Genomic DNA, 23,253 nt, shown 5'->3' on the forward strand with positions numbered 1-23,253 from the left:
ACTTTATCTTCTTACTTAATTTATATCTATATTGCTTGACTTAAAAAAAAGGCACATATTACTTTGGCAATAAAAGAGATTTTTTTAGAGCTTGCAACAAAAATGCTGATGTAATTTAAACCATTTGGCAATTCCTTTTAGAAAGAGCAAGAGTAGAGCTTCCTCACTCTGGGAATTGGACTAAACGTGACTTAGTCTTTAAGGGAAGCAGACAAGGCATTAATTCTATTAATTAATGCATCAGCAGATTCCGTCTCAGCAAAGGCTGTGTTAATGAGGTGCTCGGGGCATTCATTATTTATCCTACAAATATCAACTCAGGGCCCTACTTGTGTCAGGTGGTATAACAGATGTGCCCTCTGAGGGTGAGGTGCTGGAGAAACGCAAATATAGCTCACAGACTGCTCCCTCCTCCCTACACCCAGGCCTCACCATCCCCCACCTCTCCGCAGATGACCTCTGTCACTCCAGGACCCTGGAGCAAAAAAAAAAAAAAAAAAATCATTCCGGCCTGGACTGCAACCTGACTCCCACCCAGCACTGTGGGCATCTCAGACACATCCCTCCTGGACCTCTCAGCCTTCTTTCCTTAAGGCTCACGGGGGACTGGGGACACAGGCAGCCCATGTGAGGCCCACCCAGGTAGCTCCTGGTGCCAGTAATGGCAGAGTCCAGCCTCCCGTACGCGGACCTAGCAACACGCCCGGTCCCCCTTGCATTTCCGCTCCGCGCCCGCATCCCTGCGCCAGCGTCCCCGCGCCCGCATCCCTGCGTCCGCACACGCCCCGCGCGGTCCCCTGGGCCCGCGGGCCGCCCGGAGCTGTCCGTGGTGCTGACCGCAGGCGCCGCCCGCGCCCGGCCGCTGCGCACGCGTCCCGGGCGGGGCGCGCGGGACCCGCCGGCGCCGCCACTGCGCAGTCTCCCGCGCGGCCCCGGCCCGGCCCGCGCCCCGCGCCCCGCGCCCCGCGCCCCGCGCCGCCTGCCCGGCCCCGCGGCCTCCGCCGGCCGCTTCCTGGGCGCGCCCGGGCCAGCCATGGCGCTCAACAATTTCCTCTTCGCGCAGTGCGTCTGCTACTTCCTGGCCTTCCTCTTCAGCTTCGTGGTGGTGGTGCCGCTGTCCGAGAACGGCCACGACTTCCGCGGCCGCTGCCTGCTGTTCACCGAGGGCATGTGGCTGAGCGCCAACCTGACGGTGCAGGAGCGCGAGCGCTTCACGGTGCAGGAGTGGGGCCCGCCGGCCGCCTGCCGCTTCAGCCTGCTCGCCAGCCTCCTCTCGCTGCTGCTCGCCGCCGCGCACGCCTGGCGCACGCTCTTCTTCCTGTGCAAGGGACACGAGGGGTAAGTGGGGGCCTGGCGGACGCAGCCCTCAGCCCCCGCACGGCGTCCCTGCCGTGCCCGCAGCGCCCCCCAGGCCCTCCCCCCTCGAGGAGGAGCCACGGCCCCTCCCTCTTCCCCGGGAGCTCCCAGGCCCTAAAATGTCAGCCCTCGGAGCTCCCCGCCTCCGTGCCAACTGCCCTTTGTCTGCGCAGAACCCGGGACCCCGAGGGTCACTCGCGCTCCGCACAAGGCCAGTGCTTCCCTCCCCGAGTGTGCGTCACCTCTCGCTCTGGGCATTTACCGCCCCTGCCCCTGGGGCGCAAATGTTGCCTTGTCATCTCGGAGCAGCCCTGGGCCCTCCCTGGCTTGCTGGCTCAGCCGGGCCCACACCCTCAGTGCTCTGCGACAGCCCCTAGCGGGTCTGGGCCTGGGTGCTCCTCTGGTGGAGGGGAGGGACCAGGCCAGGCTGGTGGTTGATCAGGCAGACGGGGCAGTCCTCCCCTCACCCCCATCCTCCTGGGAAGGATGGTGGTGGGGCAAAGGCCAGAGGGAACCCTCTCTGGGTCTACGGCCAGCGCTCGGACCTTGGCTGGGGTTGTAAGACGGGAGCCTCAGGTCCCTGAGGCCTCCCTCCCTCCTGGCCTCCGCATCCCCCTTCACCTTTCCCTGCCCTGGCACAATTCTGTGAGAGAGTGGGATGTGGTTCACCTGGGGTCCTCAGCCAGTAGCGTTCCAGGCACCTCCAGCCTGTGGGACCCTCTGTGGACCCAGCACGCCCCTTGCCGTGGACTGCTGTGCTGTGCTCCCAGGAGGCCACTCCTGCCCCTTGCCTGCCGTCACATCCACAGGGGAGATCCGGGCCTTCTCCCAAACTCTGCCCGCCCCCCCCCCCCCCCCCCGGCCTCCACACATCACTCTTTGGCAGTCTGGGGGGCTTTTCTCTTCTTTCGGGGACGTGAGAGATAAGCTGTTGCTCTGAGAGGCCGAGCGGGTAGAAGGCTCAAGCAGGGACTCTGGAGAGCCCTCAGAGGGGCCAGGGAGGAATGACAGGGTGGCAGGGTAAAGAGGACCCGAGCAGCCGAGGCAGAGCCCAGCGTGGGGGCTGACACACTCGGAGGAGGGTGAGGTCCAGCAACACACACACGTGTGGGTCTCTGGGGCTGGTGCAGCAAAGATCACAGACACTGAGGCCGCAAACAATTTATTCCCCCACGGGTCTGGAGGCCGAGGGTCGGAGATCAAGGGGCTGGCAGGGTAGGCTCCCTCTGGAGGGAGGATCCTTTCCAGGCCAGCTTCTGGTGCCTGCCCACAACCCTTGACATTCCTTGGCTGGGGCTTTGCCGCTCCTGTCGCTGTCTCTGTCTTCACATGGCCTCTTTGCTCTCTCTGTTTCTTCCCTTCTTCTTATAAAGACACCAGTCATTGGATTTAAGGTGCACCTCACCCTGAGGTCTTTAGCTGAATGACACATGCAAAGACCCCGTCTCCAGTTAAGGTCACAGGCACCTGTCCTGAGGCGAAGACTTGGACATACGTTGTCAGGGCACAGCTCAGCGCATCACTGTTTCTGGATTCAGGGTCTGCGGGAAGCCGCGTGTCAGCCTGGGCAGGCCTCTGGGGGCGGTGGGGGGGGGGCGCGCTGTGGGGCTGGGACTCTGCCCCGGTGAGCCCAGGCCAGTCCAGGGGGCCATCCTGCCCTGCCACAGGCCTCTTACTTCCCTCAACCCACTCGACGGCTGGTGTTCCCAGGAGGGATTTCAGGTGTCATGTGCGTGCATGTTGCCGACCGTGGGTGTTACCGTAGTCAGTGTCCCTGTGGAGATGGGGACAGGGGAAGCCTCTCTGCATATGAGACAGGGTCTGAGGAGGAGAGGACGGCCAGCAGGGTAGGGGAGCCGAGGTCCCTGCCGTCCGGGAGGCTGGGGGCAGTGGGCACAGGCCCATCGTCCCACCTCGTCCCTGTAAGACAAGCACCCTCACGAGACCCCCCGTTACAGCTGTGAGTTGACAAAGGACAGAAGCTGCTGTTACCGCTGTCCCTAGATTTGCTGCCCCGTCTGAGTGACCGAGATTTCTTTCCCACAGGCTCTGGGGCTCTCAGCCCTCCCCGCCCTGCTCCCAGTCTCTGGGGGTCCCTGGGGCTCTGGAACCCCACATCGCTGTGAGCCCCAGAGGCCGGGCCCTGCCCGCTTGCAGGCCCTCACCGTCCAGACCCTGAACACCTTTAGGCCATTTGTCTTATAGGGACGAGGGGCCCTCGGCAGCCAGCCCGCTGTGACATCTGTCCAAGGGCCAAGCCTTCATCCGGGTCTGGTGGTAGGACGAGGCCAGAGCTCTCCCTGATGGATACCCAGGAGTGGCTCCGTCTGAGGGGCCCCCGGGCTGGATGAAGCCAAGGCAGGTTCTGTGTGCTCAGGGCTGACCTTGGGAGTCACAGATTAGCGTTTGTTGAATGAAGACGGAAAGGAGGCCTGCGTGTGAGGTCTGCTCCCTCGCAGCCACTCCCCCAGCCCTGGGGTCTTCAGATCCACAGTCTGGCCGAGGGGTCAGCCCTGCAGGCCTGCCGTGCCGAGTCCTGGGCCCCCAGAAAGGTTGGGCCTGCCTCATGGGCAGGCAAGATGGGGGCCTGGAGAAGCCGGTCCCGGCTCAGGTGTCGGTCCAGCCGTGTAGAGCAGGCGAGCGGGTGCTGGGACAGCGGGGGACTCGGGACAGACAGGAGGCCGGGAAGGGTGGTTAGAGTGAGCTCGTGGGGTGGTGAGGGCCCTCAGGGTGTCCAGCTCATCAAGGACATCACTGCTGCTGTCAGCCTTGGGGTCTGCTTCGGGGTGTGTGCACACTAATTCTCTTGAGTCCACGTTCAGAGACCAGCCAGGACCCTGCTGAGACCCAGGGCAGAGCCCTGCCCTTTGGGCTGTGTGAAGGGGCTCGGGGCCGGGTCCCTGGCGCCTGAGCTAGACCCTGTCCATGGTGCCAGCTCCCTCCTCACGTACGGTATGTCCCTGGACAGAGTGGGGCCCTGGACAGCTTGTGCCCAGGAGAATAAAGGGCTAAGGGTGGGGACAGCTTGCAGGAGGCTTCATCCTGGTTGTGGCTGAAGGAATGGGCCTGTGAAACAGAGGCCCCTGGGGCTTCCTCGGGTGCTTGCTGGCTGGGGACACTGGGCGAGGCCTGGGTGGGTCACAGGCCTGGGGGGGGGGCCCAGGGCAGTGGAGGGTACAGGTGGCCTCGGTTTGTGATCCACAGCTGGGGAGTGCTGGGTCAGAACAACCCATCTGCCTGCCCACACTTGTCCCCCAGCCTGCAGTGGCTCCCAGGGCTTTCCGGATAACTGTCACCATGGAGACAGCACATCCGGCCTGGCACCCTGAGAGGCGGTGGTGGTGGTGGTGGTGGTGGTGGTGGTGGTGGCGGGAGATAGATGGACTTAACCCTGTGTGTGCCGAGCTTCCTGTTTAGGGCCGCAGGCTGATGGGTCCTTGGGGAGCAGGGCGGGGCGGGGGGGGGGCACTGTGGACTCTGAGGGCCGAGTCGAATGAGGCTCTGGACACACCCGGTTCTTCGGAACTCTGCAGCCCAGACAGGTTCCATGGTAGGAGCCAGAGATGGACTTGGGGAGTAGGAGGAGGCTGTTGGGGTGACCGCAGCCCCACACCCTCCCCTGTCTGATGGCTCGGGGACTCCGTGTTCCTGTCACGGGAGGAGAGCCCCCACTTGTGCCTGTTTAGCACGGATGCGGCTGGAAGTTTCTGGCTACGGAAGGTTATGTTGTTCCCGCCCCCCAGGGAGTGGGAGCTGTGTCTCAGGCTGAGCAGGCTTCCCTGGGGGTGGTTTTGGCCACACAGGGAGCATCGAGCCGGGTGTGCCTCTCTAGAATTTGGTGCCGGACATGGGGGATGCCGCACCCCCCCCCCCCCATGAGGGGGAGCAGGACTTGAGGTTGGGGACTGCCCAGCAAACCCATCCTCTGCACCCTGGTCATACCCCCCTCTTCCAGGAAGTCCTGCTGAGGGCAGCAGCCGGCTCATCCGGGATGCCGGGCACCTGCAGGGCAGGGTGCCTGGTGTGATGGTGAAAGGCTGCTGGCAGGTGGTGGGCACCTAGGGAGCCGGCCTTCGTGCCCAAGGCGGGCGGCTTCTTTGCTCCAACTGTGGACACTCGGTCCTGGCCCCCCGGGACCCGTTCATTCTCCTGGGCTGGAGCGGAGTGGCCATCCAAAGCCGGGTGTAGGCTCTGGGTAGCCTCTGCTTTCCTTGGAGCATTCGCTCCCGGGAAGGAGGGCCCCCTGTGAACTCTCCGAGCCCTGCTTAGCCCCACGCGGGCCACAGGGGGCACAGCTGGCCCCCAGCCGCCGGCTCCTTGCATCTGGTGGCTGATGCCGCTTCCACGCCTCCGTCTCCGCGGCCACAGGCCGAGCCCCGCGCGCAGGGCTGCAGGTGCGCCAGCCCAGGGCTCTGGCGGCGGGTGGAGGCTTGTCCCGGGGAGGGAGGGGGTGCTCATGCTCAGGAGGAAGCCCCCTGCCCACGCAGGCTCCCTCAGTTTCCAAAGTGACCCCGTGGGGGGCTCTTGCTGCCCAATTTACAGAGGGAGAAATTGAGGCGCAGAAAGTGACTTGCTGAAGGTCACCCCGCTGGCAAAGAGGTGGCTGGAGCTGACACGCTGCTGTCCCCAGTGACAGCCTCGGAGGCGGGGTTGGCCCCAACATACCCCTCTTTGTAACTCTGGGCCTCTTATTCAGAGCGCCCAGGGCCAGGTGGATTTTGCGGTCTGGAGCTGTCCATCGGGGTCCCAGCTGGGAACAGATGCTCAGGCTCACACACGTGAGGGTAACCTGAGGAGGGCGGTTGGCAGAGATGAGGATGTGGGCCAGGCGCGGGCCCTGCAACGGCCCTGGCACCTCCTCTGGCTGCAGGCACTGGAAGAGACGTGATGACCTTCAGTGGAGGGACGGCCACCCGGCGGGCATCCCCCCTCCCCACGTCCCCCCCAGCAGGGGCCTGGGGATGAACGCTCACTGCCTCTCCCTCCACCCCCTGCCCGGTTCCCACTGGCTGGGCTCAACCAGGAGCCGGGGAGAGGGGTCATTGCCGTGGTCTACTTGGGTCAGCCCCCTGGGCAGAGGATGGAGAGGCAATGATCTGCAGAGTCGGGGAACTCAGCAGCCCTCGGGCCGTCTGCAGTGGGCAGGGGGCGTGGAGCCCACCCACCCACGACGAAACGCCCGACCGGCTCAGGCCGCGCCGGGAGTCGGACACAGGGAGGTTTGCGCCGCAAACACGCGTGACCTGGACACTGAGCTGTCCGGTCACGGCCCTGACGATGGCCCCGGTCAGCTGGGAGTGGTGCTGACGTGCCCCGCATCCGTGTGAACGTGGGCGCAGACCCGCTGGCTATGATTCTGGGACTGCAGCCTCGGGCCTCCGGCCTCCTGTTCACGCCCCCAGCCCTGCTGGCCGTGCTGCTGGCCGCGGTTGATCGCCCGCCCAAGGCTGGGGTGCCTCCCGGGGCCAGGACCGGGGCATGGTTATTTCTTTGTCCTCAGGGCCCAGCACAGGGTGAGGGGGTGCTCAGTCAGTGCGTGGCGGGTGCAGGCGGGGACAAACGCAAAATGGACGCTGCGTGCATCCCCCTTCGTCCCGGGGGAAGCCACCGCATCCAACAGCAGCTTTCACGATTTCCTGGCTGGGGCCCCGGCTGAGACCTCCAGGATGTGTTCTCTGTGAAGCCAGTTTGGGTCGATCTCGCCCCTCAGACTCCATGTGTCGATGGACAGATGTCCACGCGGTAGGTGTGGCCGGGGCTGCCGTCCCCCCTGAGGGCGGCCCTGTCCCCCTACCCTGCAGGTCCCCAGGCTCAGCCAGACCCAGGACTCTGAGTCTCCAGGGGGCGATTTGGAGATGGCGGGTAGTGGGGCAGGGGCGTCTGGCGGGGTGGGCTGCTGTGCCCCAGCCACACGCCCCCCTCGGCTGGAGAGCAAACGCTGGTGTCCTGTGTAGGCACCCTGGTGGGGCCGTGTCCGGGTGGACCCCGAGTGAGCTCTGTCCTCCTGGCCCTGCCTCCTGCGTCCCCCACCCCCTCCCCGGGCACAGCTGGGCCTTAGGATGCAGTGGGGAGATGAGGGCGGGGTCGCACCACAAGCCCCTGACGCAGGTGCAGGCCAGCGGCGTCGATGGCCACGTGGGCACGTGGCCTCAGGGCGGCCGCGTCAGGAATGGCCTGGGAAGGGCGTCCTGCTTTGTCAGCACGCGCTGGTCCTGACGCTCTGGGACCAAACGTCCTGGGGTTCAGTCTTGGCTCTGCCTCCTCCGGAAGGCGGTGCTGACACGTGTCCCCACGCTGGGTCTCCGGGAGGTTGGGCTGGGCAGCCTGGGGTCAGCATGGGACTTCGGGGTGAGGGACAGTGAGGGACGGGAAGGTGGCCCTGGCAGCCCCACAGGGCCCCGTCACCCTATCGGGCCCACACGCCAGCTGTCTCCTGGCACTGCTGGGGTGTCAGGGGGACCCCGGTGGTGGCGCGCGGTGACTGTCCCCTCCCGTCCTTTGCTGAAGCTCCTTCCTCTACGCCTTCCTGAACCTTCTGGTCAGCGCCTCTGTGGTCTTTCTCGTCTTCATCGCCAGCACCATTGTGAGCGTGGGCTTCACCATGTGGTGCGATGCCATCACCGAGAAGGGCACCGTGTCCCACAGGTGCGCCTGGGCCCCGCCCCACCCCCACTGCCCCCAGCCGACGTCTTGGCGCATGAATCCCATTCTGAGCTCGGGGTTTGTCCTTCCTGCCTGTGCCCCCCCCTCCCCCCCCCCCCTCCCCCCCCCCCCCCCCCCCCCCGGCCCCGTGCACACCTGGCCAGGGACTTCCCGGGACCCGCCCCCTTGGCCTTAACACCCCCTTACCCCCTTCAGTGAAAGTAGGGCACCTCCCACACCCTGGAGGTGGAGCCAAGCCGAATGTGTGTGGGGGGAGGGGGTACGTAGGCCCAGCGCACTCGACCCTGGAGGGCCGGATATGGCTACACAGCACAGGCCCTGGAGATCCCGCCCTGTGCTGCCCTCGCGGGCAGAGGCCTGGGCTGAGTGCTGGGCCGGATTGGGTCGTGGAGGGTTTGGAAGACAGCGATAGGGATGGGGAGGAGCGGGAGCAGAAGCTTCTGGTTGGAGGGGGTCAGGGATGAAGCCTTTGGGGCTAGGACAGTTGCCTCACCGTTTGGGGGTGCTGCATGCCGCTCCCCATGCCCCGTGTCCTGGCGTCACCTGCCACCCCGCGCCTTGCTGTTTCAGCTGCGAAGAGCTCCAGGACATCAACTTGGAGCTTAACGTGGACAACTCTGCCTTCTACGACCAGTTTGCCATCGCCCAGGTAGGTGGGGCTGCCGGGTAGGCGGGGCCTGTCCCGGTAGGCGGGGTTGTTCAGGTAGGAGGGGCTTCTGGGTAGGCGGGGGCTATTCTGGTAGGCGGGGCTCCCGGGTAGGCGGGCTGTTCTGGTAGGCAGGGCTGTTCAGGCAGGCGGGGCTGTTCTGGTAGGTGGGGCTACCGGGTAGGCGGGGCTGTTCTGGTAGGCGGGGTTGTTCAGGTAGGAGACGCAGGTTGCCAGGTAGGCGGGGCTGCCGGGTAGGCGGGGCTGTTCTGGTAGGAGGGGCTGCTAGGTATGCGGGGCTGTTCTGGTGGGAGGGGGTGCCGGGTAGGCGGGGCTGTTCTGCTAGGCAGGGAAGCATGCATCATTGGGGAGGATTCCATTCACTGCTGAATACACCGGATACAGACTGTCTCCAAAGGCTCTCGCTCTCATCCAGGGGAGGTCGAGGATGGGGCCAAGCAAAGGAGATGCAGCTGAGTGAGTGGTATATTCGGGAAGGCTTCCTGGAGGAGGGGTTGGAAGAGCTGGATCTCAGAGACTGAGTGAGGGTTCTCGCAGGTGGATGTGGAGAGGGGTGAGGCATTGGGTTCCTAGGAGGAGGGGCCAGCGTGAGCTAACTGCGGAAGTGAGGTTCAGGGGGTGAGGGAGTGGCTCTGTGCCAAGAAAGGAAACCAGGCATCAGACCCTTGGTCTGCAGTCCGGGGCAGGGCGCTTGGAGCGGGGACCCTCCGATAGATGCTGGGGGGCTTGTGGTTACTGCCTGGCCAGGGGAAGCAGATGCTATGTCTGAGGAACGGTGTGGGGGGGCAGAGACCCTCCCCCTGCCTGTCCTCAGGAGACCCGGTGCCTCTCTGTGGACCCATTGGCTGGGATACAGGTGTGTCGGGGCTTGTCAGCGGTCAGTGAGGGCCTGTGTCTGGGTCCACATTTGTGTCTAGGCAGACGACACTGCTGCGGGGTCCGCAGGTGGGGTTGGCTTCTTCCCGCCCTGGGCAGGGCTTGCTGGCATCCAGGTCCATGTTTGGACCCCAGACTGGCCTCTCAGGGCTCACATGGGCCCGTGGCTGATCTGAGGACTCTTCCTTTGGAGAGGAGCCCGCTGGGGGGCTGCACATCTGGTGGGTCCAAGGTTCTTTGCTGACATGAGCTGAAAGCACCAGAGACTCCTTCACGAAGATGGAATGGAAAATGCTTCGGGGCTACTTGTGCCAATTAGATTAGGAAGGCTCGAGCTGAGTCTGGTGACAACCTGACACGAGGATCTGTTGCGTGTGGCTCAGGCCTGGTTCCGTTAAATTGTTTCTCCTTCAGCTGTTTGGGAGAAGCCGACAAAGGTCAATTCACCCCGGCAGCTGGAGGTGGCTCTGTCACGGGCGGGCTCTCCTTGGGGCCGGGTGGGCTGGGCTGCCTGGGGGCGAGGGTGGGCAGACCCCCAAAAGCATCGTGCAGCTCGGGGTTCAGAGGGCAGGCCGCCAGATGCCAGGGAGGGATGGGCGTGTTGGGGAGGAGGCGAGGTGGACCCCGGGGCAGGGGGGTTGCGGGCCGGCCGGCCTCCTGACCCCGCCTCTGCCCTCTGCGTAGTTCGGCCTCTGGGCCTCGTGGCTGGCCTGGCTGGCCGTCACCATCCTGGCTTTCCTGAAAGTCTACCACAACTACCGCCAGGAGGACCTGTTGGACAGCCTGGTGCACGAGAAGGAGCTGCTGCTGGCCAGGCCGACCCCCCGCACCTGCTTCCAGGAGGAGAAGAGCGCGGTCATCTAGGTGCGGGCGGGGGAGCCCCGCCCCCAGACGCCCCCCCTCCACCCCCACCTCGCCCCGGGGCTCACAGCCCCACCTGGGGAGCAGCGGGGGGCCCTGCCTGGCCCCACCTGCCCCTCGCCTTGCATGTCCCCCCTCGGCACCGTGCAAAGTGAGTGAGCCCGCTCACCGAGCCCCCCACCCCCACCCTGCGTGTGGCGGCTGCCCGGGGTGGGCGCCGGCCCTCAGACAGGGCCACGCAGGGGCCTCCTCCGGGCTCCGTGCTTGCACGGCCGGCCTTTCCGGGGGGCGCTGGCCGGGCAAGCCTGCTGAGCGGGGGTCCAGACTCTAGGGCACCCCTGCCGTAGGGCTCGCCTGCACGCCACGGCTGGGTGCCGTCTCCGTCACCTTGCCGGCTTGCCCGGGTGTGATTCTGTGTGCGATTCTGTCGGGCAGCCTGCGTCCCCAGAGTGACCCCAGCCCACGAGGGCCACGCGTCGCTCTTGTCCCTTGCTCCTGAGCAGTGCGTGGGCCACGACTTCTGTGGCCTGGGAGCTGGGGGGTGGGTGCAGGAGGGAGCTCTCCGGCAGTGTGTTCCCCACCTTCTGGCCCTGCACCCCCCGCCCCTGCCGCAGGGCCCGGTTCCCTGTGCTCCTGCTTCGTGGTGCCCAGGTGGCCAGGCCTGGTCTCAGCGTCAAAAGCATAGGGCAGTGGTGTTGCCCTGAGTCAGGTGGTGGCTGTGTGGGTGTCCTGGAAAGTGGCTGTGGTGTCAGGACTGGGGGCCCGCGCCCGGTGCCCCTCGTCCTCTGCCATGGGACTTGCCGGGGGAGCCCCGGGTGGCCCTGCCTGGAGGCTCCCCGGGCCCCAATGTTTGTGTCACAGGGTGGGGAAGTGGGGGAGGCGGGGACACGGGCTGAGGGGCACAGCGCCCCCTAGGGAGGATGGGGTGGGGCAGGTGCCACTGGAGGCGTCTGGGTGAGCGTGTGAGTGCCTGTGTGTGGATGTGTCTGTGTGATATTAGTGCGTGTGTGACACGAGTGTGTGCACACGCATGTAAGTGCACGGGAAGGTGTGAGTGTGTGAGCGTGTAGCTCTACGTGAGCTCACATTCACAAGTGTGAGTGAGTGTGCGCAGGAATGTGAGCACGTGCATGTGCACACACGAGTGTGTGAGCATGGATGGGAATGTGTGTGCCCAACCGTGAGCATGAGTGCGTGCGTGCCGCAAGGTGTGAGCAGACATCAGAGCTGGTGAGGACACAGCGGCTTCTCTGGCCTTCATCCACCGGGACGCCCCCTGTGCCCCGGCACCCCCCCCCCCCCCCCCCGGTGGAGGGGCTGCCTTCCCGTCTGATGGACGGAGCCTGGAGCACTGAGGCCGCCAGAGGGCATGACCCCGTCCACACGGGGGCAGGTGGAGGAGCCGGGGGGACCCGTGACCCCAGAGCTCAGTGATGAGCCACCTGGGCTGCTGGGCTGTGGACCCCCCTCCTCGCGGGGCTCCCCGGCTTCCACATCTGCACGCAGTGCTCCTCTGTAGGAGTGGGGCACCCCGTTCTCGTCTCCCGGGCTGACCCTCCTGCTGCTCCCCACCCTCCGGGGAAGAAGATGCCCGGCTCCCCGCATCCGTGCCTCGCGCTGCCAGGGGCTGGTTTGGTCTCCCACATGGGGGCACGGATCTCCCGAGGCCACAGATGCGGGTCCGGGGCGAGGTGCCGAGTGGGGTCGGGCAGCCTGGGCCAGGGAAGGGAGGCCGCCCGTCACCTCCTGCCATCTCAGAGGCCCCAGGGCCCGGCCGAGAATGTCAGACAGAGCAGCTGGGTTGCTGGGGGAGCTGTTTTGGGAGAACCGAGGCCCCCAAGCTGATCTGGTCTCAGCTCAGCCCTCGTGCACGAGCCGAGGGGACCCTCTCCAGCCCCTGAGCGCTCCGCTCTGCTCCCAGCAACAGCCAGGCCCCGGGGCAGAGGAGCAGGGGCGGGACGTGGCCTCCTGGAGCCCCAGGGTCCATGGCAGGTTTGGGCCTGCCCGTGGCGGCTGCCGCTCCTGGAGCGCCCGGCCGGGTCTGGGGCCTCCCCTCCTCGGTCAGGCTAGGGGAGACGCGCCCACTTACCTGCAGGTGTCACTGGTGCAGCGGGGTTGTCGTTGGCACAGACCCGTGTCAGGCCAGCGGGGGGCTTCCAGGGAGGGGACAGCTGGGTCCCCCAGGGCTGGGCAGGAAGGGCCCCCCCCCCCCCCGATCGCTTCTGCTTCTCCCAGCTGCGCGTGGATAACAGACATCTTTGTCTTAACTCCACTCCTGACGAAAACCGAAAGTAATGATTCCTAAGCCTGGTGTGTCTGTTGTTCAACGTCCAAATAAACACAAAGTCCTGAGCCTTGTTGTGGACAATGGAGCCTCTGCGCCCCCGGCCCCAACCTCCATCCACCTTCAGCGTCCTGGCTTCCGGTGTTTTGTCCGCTCCTACGGTGTAAAAACTGCCTTGTGTTTGTTCCTGTCGCTTCAGAACCTTGCCGGGATGAGGGCCTGGCCTCTCCGGGTTCGGACCTTCGCGTCCGCGCGGGCTCCGGGGCTTCCCGGGGCGCACGGCTGGACGCGGGATTTCGGACCTCTCAGGGCGTGCACAGCCTGAGCAGTGTTCTCCCCAAAGCAGGTGCTCACGTCCTGTGGGCCTTCCGGACCCGGGATGTCTTTGCCGTCACGGGCTCTTGGCCGAGAGCAGTGGCTGTGAGGAGGGGGCTGCCTCATGCCTCATGGCGGACTGCCCCGGGGGGGACCAGGGCTGGAGGAGTTGAGCCTGAGGCTTGTGCCCGCCCCATGGGGTTGGACATGTGACCTACCTCTCTGAGCCTCAGTTTCCCCATCTGGAATATGGGTAGTAATCTGCCCATCCTCTTCGGGGGGTGGGGTGAGGCGAGGTGGGGTCCTGGGGGGAGGGCTGGGCTGCTGCGGGAGGTGGTAACCACCCTGGTCGTGCTAGAACCAGCTGTGACCCTGGATGGTCCCTGAGGGCTGGGGTCCTCCCCCCACCATGGCCCCTGTCGTCTCCTGCTTCTGGAGATCGGCCCCTCCTCTCCACCCGGGCCCCCTGAATCCCGAACCCTGTAACCACTGCCCCAGCCCCTGAGGCCCGGCAGAAAAGGCTTCCCCGCTGCCCCCACCTCTGCTTTAGCCGATGAAGCCAATTCCGTAGCAAATGGTCCCTGTTTCGCTCCTTTGGGTAAAAACCCCCAGACTAATAAAAGAGGTGGCAGTGCGTTTTAATAGAAAACCAGTGTGTCCCCACTTTGGTAATGGGGACAGGCACTTAGAGCGTCACCCCGGGAGGGAGCAGCACGGCGTTGGCCGTCCCGTGGACGCTTGTCTGCGGGTTGCTGCGGGAGATGGCGTCTTCCTGGCAGTCCCTCCTGGTGTCTGACCACGGGCCTCCCCGCTTTTTCCAGGCCCCCCTCCAGGCAGGGGTCCGGACCACACGGGTCCCCATGGCCTTGCAGCACCGGCGATGGCACGGTGTCTGCACGGGGTCACGGGACTCGGAGGCACTGTGGCTGGCGTGTGGCACCACCTGGGGTCCGGGCGCACGCGCCGTGCTCCGGGGGCGGTGGGGGTCCGGGCAGAGCGGGCTGCCTCTCGGCCGCTCCGGGTGGACAGCGGAGGTCGTGGGCGGCACATGTTTCCCCCGGGGCACGAGAGGGCCCCTGAGGCCTCGGGGTCAGACCTGGGCCCAGAGGCTGGGGTCCCACCACCAGCACCAAGGGGAGATGCCAGGCCCCGCCCTGCACGCTCGCGGCCGCAGTGGGGAGGGCCCCACGCCAACAGCCAGACCCGTGTGCCTCCGCGGGGTTTTGAGGTCCAGGCCCCACAAGCCCCAAGCAGCAAGGTCCAGTTTTACTTCTGAGGGGTCTCGCGGGCACAGGGCCGGTGTCCCTGTCTTCAAGGGGCCCCACGCGTCCGCCTCCGGGCCTGGCCCAAGGATACGGAGAGTTCCCACTGGGGTGAGGGCTCTCCGGGGCCCGAAGCAGGCAGAGGAATCGGTTTTCTGGTAGAACCTCACGGTGGACCCCCACACATACAAGCGGGGCCCTGACTGGATGGGTGGGCCACCTGCTGCTCCAGAGCCAGGGCTCCGGGCCCCCCCAACCCTGCCCCGGGAGCCCCCAGACCCCAGCGGGGGCTCCCGCCCTGCACGACGGGGGCCGTGGGGGGTGGGGGCGAGCATCCCGCCGCGGTCACAGCTGCAGCAGGCCGTGCCAGCAGGTGACGGCCGTGTGCCTCAGGCGCAGGGCAAGCGCGAGGAGCCGGGCCCGGAGGTCCTCGAGGGCCAGTGTCACCTGCTCGGCCCGGCCGCAGTACAGACCCAGCACGAGCACCAGCAGGAGACACACGGACAGCCGCAGGAGCAGGGAGCCGCCGCGGGACCGGGGCCGGCCGAGCGCTGGGGGCGGAGGGGGTCCCGGGTGAGCCTGGGGCTCCCTGCTCCTGTGGGGCTGGCGGGGAGGCTGCAGGGAGGGTGGTGGGTCCCCGGGTGCCCCCCATGGTCCCCATGGGGCGTGGAGCCCCCCCCCCCCGCCGTCTGTCCCCCCCCCCCCCCCCCCCCCCGCCTGGGGCCTCTGTTGGCCCTGCCTCTGGCACTCTCCCTTGGGACAGGAGTAAGGGGGCAGGACCCCAGAGGGGTGTGTTGCCAACCGTGTGTGTCAGGGGCTGGGGGGGGGACCTGCTGGAGCCACCGGGGGTGTGGCGAGCGTGGCCTGGGCACGGGGTGTGGGGGTGTGGGGAGGGCTCAGACTCACCCTTGGTGGCCGTGGTGGACTCCCTGCTGGCGATGTCTGCGGAGGAGAATGGAGACGCGGTTGGGCGGGCAGGCCCCCGGCTTGGGGGCGCACCCGACCTCAGCCTGCCCCGCGCCCTCAGGGCCTCGTGTGCCACGCCCACCCCCAAAGGAGCCCGAGAAGGGCCGTGTCGGACACAGCCACCCCGTTTCACAAGGGGAAGGTGCAGGGCCCTCCAGGGTCTGTCCCAGCCTCGCTGCCCCAGGTTCAAGCTGCCGGGGCTCGGGGACCCTGAGAGGCTGGGCGCTGTTCTCATGGCCTGTGCAGTGTGGGGTGTGGTGACCCCACGGGTGCCTGGGGGGGGAGCCTGTAGAGGACCCTCACTCCCATCCTGCGCAGTCTCCTGGGGGGGCCCGACCACCCCCGGACCGCCTGGGCCCTGGTGCCCCATCCATAGAGAGCTGTTGGGAGGCTCCTGGGGGTGAGCACGGAGGCCAGGGGTCTGGGGGCGAAGAGCAGGCAGGAGGAGCCTTGCAAGAGCCCCCCGGCATCGGGAGAGGAGTGGGGCCGGGCCGGGATGCTCGTGACGGGCCTTCCAGGGAGACCCTAACACGTGTTGGGCAGAGAGTTTCATCCACAGCTCGGCAGGTCTCAGGAAGTGAGGTCTTGCCGGGGGGACTGTGGTGGGCAGAACGTAAGACGCCCCCGTGATTCCTAGCTCCCTACTGTCCCCGTTTTTGTGTCGTCCCCTCCCCGGTTGGGGGCCGTGACTTGCTTCTACCCAAGAGAATACAGCGAAGGGGAAAGGATTCTGCAGCTGAGATGCAGGCCCCGGTCAGCTGACTTGAAATCCCCTCCAAAGGGAGATGATCTTGGGTGGGCCCGACCTAATCAGGAGCGGAGGGAGGGCCTGCTGCTGCTCTCAGAGGTGCAGCTGCTGACTCGTAGAGTTGCCAGGAACTGACTTCTGCAAACGGCAAGGGAGCTTGGAACGGACGCAGGCCTCAGATGAGAGGCAGTCCCGGGCCACACCTGGACGGCAGCCTGGAGAGCCAGGCCTGAGCAGAGGACAGGCTGCACCGGGTCCACGCCCCTGACCCGTGGGGTCACTGCAATAGGCACTGTGGCTTGCTCGAAGCCTCTAAGTCCGTGGTCACCCGGTGTAGCCAGAGGATACAGGGGCCGGTCCCAAGGGAAGGGCCGAAGCAGGCGTGAGGTGGGCCGGGGGCGGGGCGGGCGGCGGCGGTGAGGGGCTCTGGGGCTGGGGCCGGGAGGTGGACGGTGGTGGGAGCAGCTGAGGGGCGCTGCAGGGAGGAGTGGGTGGGCCGCTGGGGACGCCTGCCCGCCGGCCTTCCCTGGAGAGGACGGTGGCGATTTGGGCAGCTGTGGATTTATTGTTTTCGTGCCGCTCGCTGTTCCGTTGACTGTTACTCTGTGTGCAGACTGACCCGTGGGCCCGGGTTTCATTGGGGTCATCGGGGTCCCTTCAGAGGGCCTCCTGCGGGTCCCAGGACACGTGTCCCCCTGCCCCACCTGTCCCCGGGCCTGCTGGCCGCGTTCTGCCCTTACAGTGGACGGCCACCTCCGGGGGCTCCCGGAACCGCACGTGCCTGGCGGTCTTCTGTGGCTCGGCCCCGCGGCTGCGGCGTTCCGGCCGGCTCTGCCTCAGGATGGAGGGGGGACACCTCTTGTAGCCCTCCTGGGGGGGGGGGGACGCAGAGGGGAGCCGTGAGCCCCCGGGCGCGGGAGACGAGGTGCCCCCCCCATGGACCGCCCCACCTGCAGCCCCAGCCCCAGCCCCCGGGTGACTGGTGGGGCCTGGAACAAAGCCATCGGGGCCGGCCCAAAGGACGGCGGCTTTAGCGGTGCCACGGCTGCGGTCCGTGGCCGCACAGGCCCGTGTCCCCTGGTCACCAGTCCCGATGGTGTCTGTAACAACTTTTACGGGTCGGTCGTGATGAGGACGACGGTAACTGTGAATATCCACCGAGGCCTGTCTTCACGGCCGAGCCGCCCACACAAAACCTCCCTGAGTCCCAGCACGCTCATGCCCGCCGCTGTCCCCCTGCCCCGAGCCGGGCCTGTTCGAGGTCAGTACCTGGCGTGGGTCACACAGCGGGCCTCTGTCACTCCCCCGTGGACGGGGTGACGGACCTGAGCATGAGACGGGGGCTGGGGACGGACGGAGCCTGGACACAGGGGCCCGCCCAGGGGCCACCCTCCCACCCACAATGAGTTTGGAAAGTAGAGTTACCGGACTGCTCTGAGCCTCAGTGTTTCCATCTGTAAACTGGCCACAACAGGCCGTTCTGAGCCCAGGCAGGCCCCTTGCTCAGTGGCTCCCGGCTGGGGGGCCCTGGCGGCACAGAGCCTGCTGCCGGCCTTCTGGGGGGCACACGAGACCCACCTAGTCCTGGGGTTTGGCCCAGCTCGTGGCTGTCCCCTCTCCTCGGTTGGGATGCCTGTGCCTGCGGCCTTCCCGGCCTGGCGGTGAGCACCGACATTAGGTCAGGACCCGAGTCTGAAGTTGGTTCCCACTCTGCCCTGGCCTGGGCTTCCGCACCTGCACCCTCACTGGACACCCTGGCCCTCCTCTCTCCACCCCCTCCTCCCTCCACCCCCTCCTCCCCTACTCGTACACCCTCCTCCCTGGGCTGCGAGGGGACCTTGCCAGGGAAGCATCCAGACTTGCTGCTGCCTCGCTCCAGAGCTCTCCATGGCTCCTGCTTCCTCTGCCTCATCTGCTGTCTCTCCCTGTGCAGACCTCCCGGCCCGCCCTCCCTGCCCTTTCAGACGGCACGCCGGCCCTCCGCCCTGGCCGTGCACCTCTGCCGTGTCCCACCCTGCGAGGCTCCAGCCCTCTCTGCCAGACCACACCTTTGGAGAACTCCCCACCCCGGTGATTCCTCCCCTGGGGCCGGGGACAGCTCAGGGCAAGGGCAGGGACCGAGCCTCCTGCCCCTGGTCCCCCTTCCCGCCCCAGCAGAAGCCCAGATCGCTGAGCCTGGGATGGGGGCTTGTCCGGGACCCTGCCTTACCCTCCCTGCCCCGGGCTGCGGCGAGCTCGGAGCGGCCTCTTCATTCTTTCTGGTCTGATGTCGCGTCTCTGGCCGGGAGTCGGGGCTCAAGGTCTGCCCTGCAGTCCTCATTTATCGGAGCATGGTCCTAAGACAAGCGAAGACGTTGCTTATTGTACAAGCGACCCTGGTAGGAGTAGAATTCCGGAGGGGATGCTCCTGTCGGCCCCGCCCACGAGGAGACCGGCTGCACCCTCCCCGGTGGCCACAGGGTCCCTCATCGTCAGCTTTCACGGCTGCCAAAGTCCCACAGGCTGCCGTCCGTAATTCACGGCCGGCCTCGGATACTGGGTGGGCAGGAAGTTTGCATTTTATTCTTGTCGTCACACTGTTCGGAGGCCTCGGGTAAAGTTGCAATAAACCTCTTGCTTCCGCCTTTCACGGGGGAGACTCTGGGGGTGAGCGAAGGGCCGGCACTGTTGGGGTTCCGTGGGGCTGGGGGCGCTGCTCCGGAGGGTCCCGTCCTCCTTGAGGGGTTTGGGCTGGTGGGGCGGCCCCTCGGTTCTGCACAGACTCTGTCCCCGTCTCCCTCCCTCTCTGTCCCTCCGTCTCTGTCCCAGGTTTAACTCGCTTACTTATCAGGTGTCAGGTGGGAGCCTCCCTGTTCCCACCTGTGAGCCTGTGATTGCTAAGCACCTGTCGTCCCTACCTGTGGCCCTTCTCGCGTGGGTTTTCTTTTGCAGACTTTGACGGGCTCTTGACTTTTGAGACCTTCCCCAGCCCTTCTCCGGGCACAGACCCTGCCAGGCACCCGTGCAGGTGAAGCCAGGCATCGAGCATTAGTCCTTTGAGGGCGCTGGGAGTGGGGGGGGGGGGGCGAGGGCGGGCCCACCCCTCATTGCACATATGGGGAAATGGACGCGGGGCTTCCCTGGCCACGCGGACACCGGGGGTGGGGGTCCCTGCCTCCGGGGCCGCCCCACCCCTGCGAGGGCAGTGAGGACTTCCTAGGGGATGTGCCCTTTCCCTGCGGCTCTCGCGGTGGGGGGGGGGGGGGTTGGGCCTTCTCTGGCCAAGTGCCTTTGCCTGGGCCACCGTCTGCCACTGGGCGGTCCCCCTGCCCTCCGGCTGCCCGCTGCCCCTGCCCCGCCGGCCTCGCTCCACGGGCGGTCTTGTTCCGGCTCCGGCTCCCCCTTAAAATGTCATTTCCTCCGAGAGGAAGCGGGGGCCTTTGCGGGAGTCCTGGGCTCTGTCCTTCTTTGGCCCGGTGACCTCGTTCAACAGCGTGACTGCCCTGGGCCTCAGTTTCCCTACCCCGTAGCACAGAGGGAGGCGAAGACTGCTCTTGGTACCCCCTCCTGCCCCCCCGCAGGCCTCCTCTGGCCGCCCGGCAGGCCCCCACCCTCGGGCCTCTGGCAGCGACAGTGTGTAACACGAGTGCTCTCCGCTCTGAGGCCGCTCGTGACAGATGGGTGATAAAGGGTGGAAAATAGCTCAGGCCTGGGGCCTGCAGTGTGTCACCGCCGCTCCCCTCCCCCCCCCGCTCCCTCAGGGCGGGCCTTCTCGGGCAACAGCCTCTGACCTTCTTGAGGCCACACTTGCTTCTCCCTGGGGGTGGGGAAACTGAGGCCTGCCAGGTCTCAGAGCCCCGTTGGGACGGGGCCTGCCGGTGGCTGGAGCCTTGTCTCTGGTGGGGGCCTGCCTGGCTGGGCACAGGTGGGCCGCAGGACGCCGATCTCCTGCTGAGTCCCCGGATCTCCTGCTCCAGGCCGGGTGGGCCCGGGGTGCTGAGCGGGGAGCCTCAGGCCCTCCCGCCCTCCCTTGCAGGAGCGCAGGTCTGGCCGAGGCTGTGCATCAAGTCCCCGCAGAGGGTGGGGGTTGGCCCACAGGGGCTGAGCCTCTGCACCCGGCCCCGGCTCGCCTCTCCCCCCGGACCTCCGGGCGTGTATGAGGCGGGCCGGGCCAGCTCCAGCCTGGCCCAACGCCTCCGACGGCACCGAGCCCCCCCGGGCTGGGCCACCTGACCTGCCGTGGCTCTGTGACCACCCGGTAGGCTTGTCACTCCCTCCCCCCACAACCCGGGCCCGGGCCGTGCGCCCCACTCTGCGCCCCACTCCTCCCCACGCCCACTGACCACCCACTGCCTGCAGGAGTGTCTCCGTCCTCGCCGGGGGTCCCTCTGAGACCCCCCATGTAGTGCAGTGCTGCGTGGGGAAGGGGCCTTCCTCAGCTCTGACCTTGTGGTGGGCGGCCAGGTCAGCAGCCACGCCGGCTCCCTGTCACCCCTCCCACCCCGCGCCGTGCCTGTCCACCCGCTGGACCCTGGGGTTCAGGCCACGGAGGACCTGGCCGGGTCCCGTAGCCCTGGGCAAGCCGAGGGTCTCCTCGTGCCCCGGCCCATCTCCAGTGAGAGGCCTGGGCTCCCCCCGCTCACCTGGGGCTGGTGACAGACACCTCCTCCAGGGGCCCCCGGGGTTGGCGCAGGTGGGAGAACCGTGGCAGGACGTCACCGCGCAGAAGCCGGAGCCACGAGCCACCCCCCCGCCCGTTCGCACACCACATACACGCACAGCTCCCCACACCCCCGTGCGTGCCCACACCGCGTACACATGCCCACCTGGGCTCCTGCAGGCGCCGCACCTCCGGGTGACTCGCCCACCTGCCTGGCCCCCCACCCGCGGCCGATCGGAGCCCGGAGCCGAGCGGGAACCCGAGCTGTCGCCGCTCACGAGCCCGCTGAGAAGTTTCCATTACAGCAGCGGGCAGTGGCCTCTGGAGGGTCTGGCCGCCGAGGAGGCCATCACAGCGGGGCTCGGTGGCCGTGGGTGCCGTGTGCCCTCCCCCTCCCCCGAGCGGCGTGGCCGAACGGCGGGGGCAGGGGGCTGAGCGCACAAGATGCGAGCTGCACCTTCTTCCGGCCAGAGAAGCGGACAGGAGGCCACGGACACCCCGAGGCCGGCCTCCCCGCGGGAGGGCGGGGGCTCCCGGGCCCGGCCGGCCGCCCCCAGCCCAGCACTCACAGGGCGGAACAGTCTGGCAGATCCCCAGATAACACACACTTCTGATGTGAGCAAGGGGAGAACCCCTGGGGACGCCCCCTGGGCCGGCCTCTCGCTCACTGGGCTCTCCTGCCTGGGGTCAGGGGCACGAGGAGCAGGAACTGTCCTGACAGTCCCCAAGGACCCTCCCCCAAGTCTCTGCACATTAGGACGTGGGGCAACAGCAGCTCAGGGTGATGGCCGGGTGCCTGCTGGGTGCAGTGGGGTGCTCTGGAATGGCTGACCTTGGCCTGGAGAGCCCCAGGCACATGGGAGCAGGTGGACCCCAGCCCTGGCCACAGTGAGACCCAGGGGCGTCACCCAGCCCGAGTCCCAGGCCCCCGTACAATGGTGGGCGTTTGCAAGCCATCCAGCATGTTGTAAAGGTGGAGATAACATGCCTGCACAGAGTAGGTGCCCAGTGAACGGCATGTTCTGAGCTGGAGGGTGACCCACGTGCACAGTGGGCCAGGATGGGGACTTCCTCTGATCAGATCAGCTCAGAAAAGGGCCGGTTCCCTGAGGGTCCCGAATGCTGGGGCTGGGGCTGGGGCTCGATGACCCGAGTAAGAGACCATTCCCTGCTCAGCTTGGCTGTGCCCACGTTGACCTACCCTCAGCAGCACCCTCGGGGGCCTTTGGGGCAGGCGTCTGTGCCTGAGCCTGCTGCCCCTGCAAAATGACAAGATTCCTGGCCACGGGTGGCTTCTGAAGGGACTGTGCTTGGCTCATCACCGGGGGAGATTCATCGAGACCCCGTGCCCCAGCTTTGTGGTAGGAACTGGCCAAGTCCCCCACCTGACCCACAGACGGCTGCGCCTCAAGCAGGAGTGTAGAGGGAGGGCTGGCCGGGGTCCTCGGGTCAGGCCAGGCCACAGAGGAGGGGGCTCAGAGTGCCAGGGAGTGAGAGCACCCACCGCCCGCACTTTCCAGACAAGACTTGGGGTTCAGAGGGGGCTGGTCCACCTCCCCGCCTGCCCGCCTGCCCGCCTGCCCACGGCAGGTTCTCTCCTGCTTCTCTGGCTGGGAATCTTCTCTACCAGCTTCGTTCCCAAATGGGAAGTGAGCCTCTACTCACCCCCTGAGCTGGGATCTCACCTGGCTCCCCCTGGGGCCGTGAAGCCAGGCTCTGTGGCGTCTCCAGTGACAGGATGTCAGTGTGGTCCCGGCCCAGGCCTGGCCGTAGCGCCCCCCCACCCCCACCCCCCCACCCGCCACCTTCCCCCAGAGAGACCCAGTCCCTCCAGCCTCTTGCCGCTCTGGCCTGGTGCCGCTGCTGGTCCGCTGCGGGGCGGTCTGTGGCCGGCCTGCGTCAGGCCGCCTGAGCTATAATTACCTCTCCCCTTTGGCAGAAATAGCAGTGACCCTGCGGATAGGCCGCTGGCAGAAGAGGAGGGACTGGTGTCCCAGGCCCTGAACACAGGCCTACGGACAAGATATGGGGTCAGTGCCCCGGCCCTGCCCTGCTGGCCCACATGCGGGCTCCAGCCTGGCAGCCCTTGGGAAATGTGGATTGGACTCGGAGGCAGAGTGGGGGTGGGGACGGCAGGAGGGTGGGGTGAACAGAGTCCGGCCCCTGCCTGACCCTGCCCCAGAGTGGGGCCCCGGGGCGGAGGGCGCCCACCCTGCTACTCACCCCTCGCCCCTGCATCCTGCTCTGGGGTCCCAGGAAGAGCAGGCAAAGCATGGACCCCATGTTGCCATTTGGGGTGCACTGGCTGAGCCCCATATTGGCCCAGCAGGCGGGGCTGGTGTTCAGGTCGGAGGGGGGCAGCAGGGGTGAAGGCACCTCCATTTCCCAGGGTCCTTCTGGGCTGGGGGCTCCTTGTGTCTGAGCGGCAGCCGTCCCACATTAGCAGATGAGGAAGTGCCACTCAGAGAGGGGAGGCAACTTGCCCAAAGCCACACAGCCCAGGGGTGGCAGCCGGGCGGGGTCTCAGTGCCGCCCCCCTGCCCCCCGCCGCCGCCCCAGCTCGCCCCAGCTGGCTCCTGATCTGCGGGCACATATGGCCGCCCGGAAGGGGTGAGG

At 66.7% G+C, this 23,253-nt stretch overlaps 2 protein-coding genes across 8 annotated transcripts; one reads left to right on the top strand and one right to left on the bottom strand.

Moving 5' to 3' along the window:
* The first annotated feature begins 953 nt into the window (after positions 1 to 953).
* Positions 954 to 12,775, top strand: TMEM179 (transmembrane protein 179). Its single transcript, XM_086708652.1, has 4 exons — positions 954 to 1,338; positions 7,864 to 8,001; positions 8,590 to 8,668; positions 10,247 to 12,775. Exons 1-4 carry the CDS (start codon positions 1,034 to 1,036, stop codon positions 10,424 to 10,426), a joined length of 702 nt encoding a protein of 233 aa, XP_086564778.1. The 5' UTR covers positions 954 to 1,033; the 3' UTR covers positions 10,427 to 12,775.
* Positions 12,776 to 13,644: 869 nt separating this feature from the next.
* CB3H14orf180 (chromosome B3 C14orf180 homolog) lies at positions 13,645 to 22,467 on the bottom strand. Of its 7 annotated transcripts, none has more exons than XM_086708655.1 (5): positions 22,323 to 22,467; positions 18,208 to 18,334; positions 16,739 to 16,868; positions 15,191 to 15,226; positions 13,645 to 14,899 (listed from the first exon to the last, which is right to left on the bottom strand). In XM_086708655.1, the coding sequence occupies exons 2-5, from the start codon at positions 18,316 to 18,318 to the stop codon at positions 14,451 to 14,453; spliced, it is 726 nt and encodes a 241-aa protein (XP_086564781.1). In that variant the 5' UTR covers positions 18,319 to 18,334; positions 22,323 to 22,467; the 3' UTR covers positions 13,645 to 14,450. The 7 variants fall into 7 exon arrangements, with proteins under 7 accessions (XP_086564781.1, XP_086564784.1, XP_086564782.1 ...); XM_086708658.1 differs by having other exon boundaries at positions 22,303 to 22,398; XM_086708656.1 differs by lacking the exon at positions 22,323 to 22,467 and adding an exon at positions 20,804 to 21,242.
* Between the last annotated feature and the right edge of the window lie 786 nt (positions 22,468 to 23,253).

Source organism: Puma concolor, chromosome B3 (genome assembly GCF_028749965.1).
Source record: "Puma concolor isolate L17-30 chromosome B3, mPumCon1.1.hap2, whole genome shotgun sequence".
Lineage (NCBI taxonomy): Eukaryota > Metazoa > Chordata > Mammalia > Carnivora > Felidae > Puma > Puma concolor.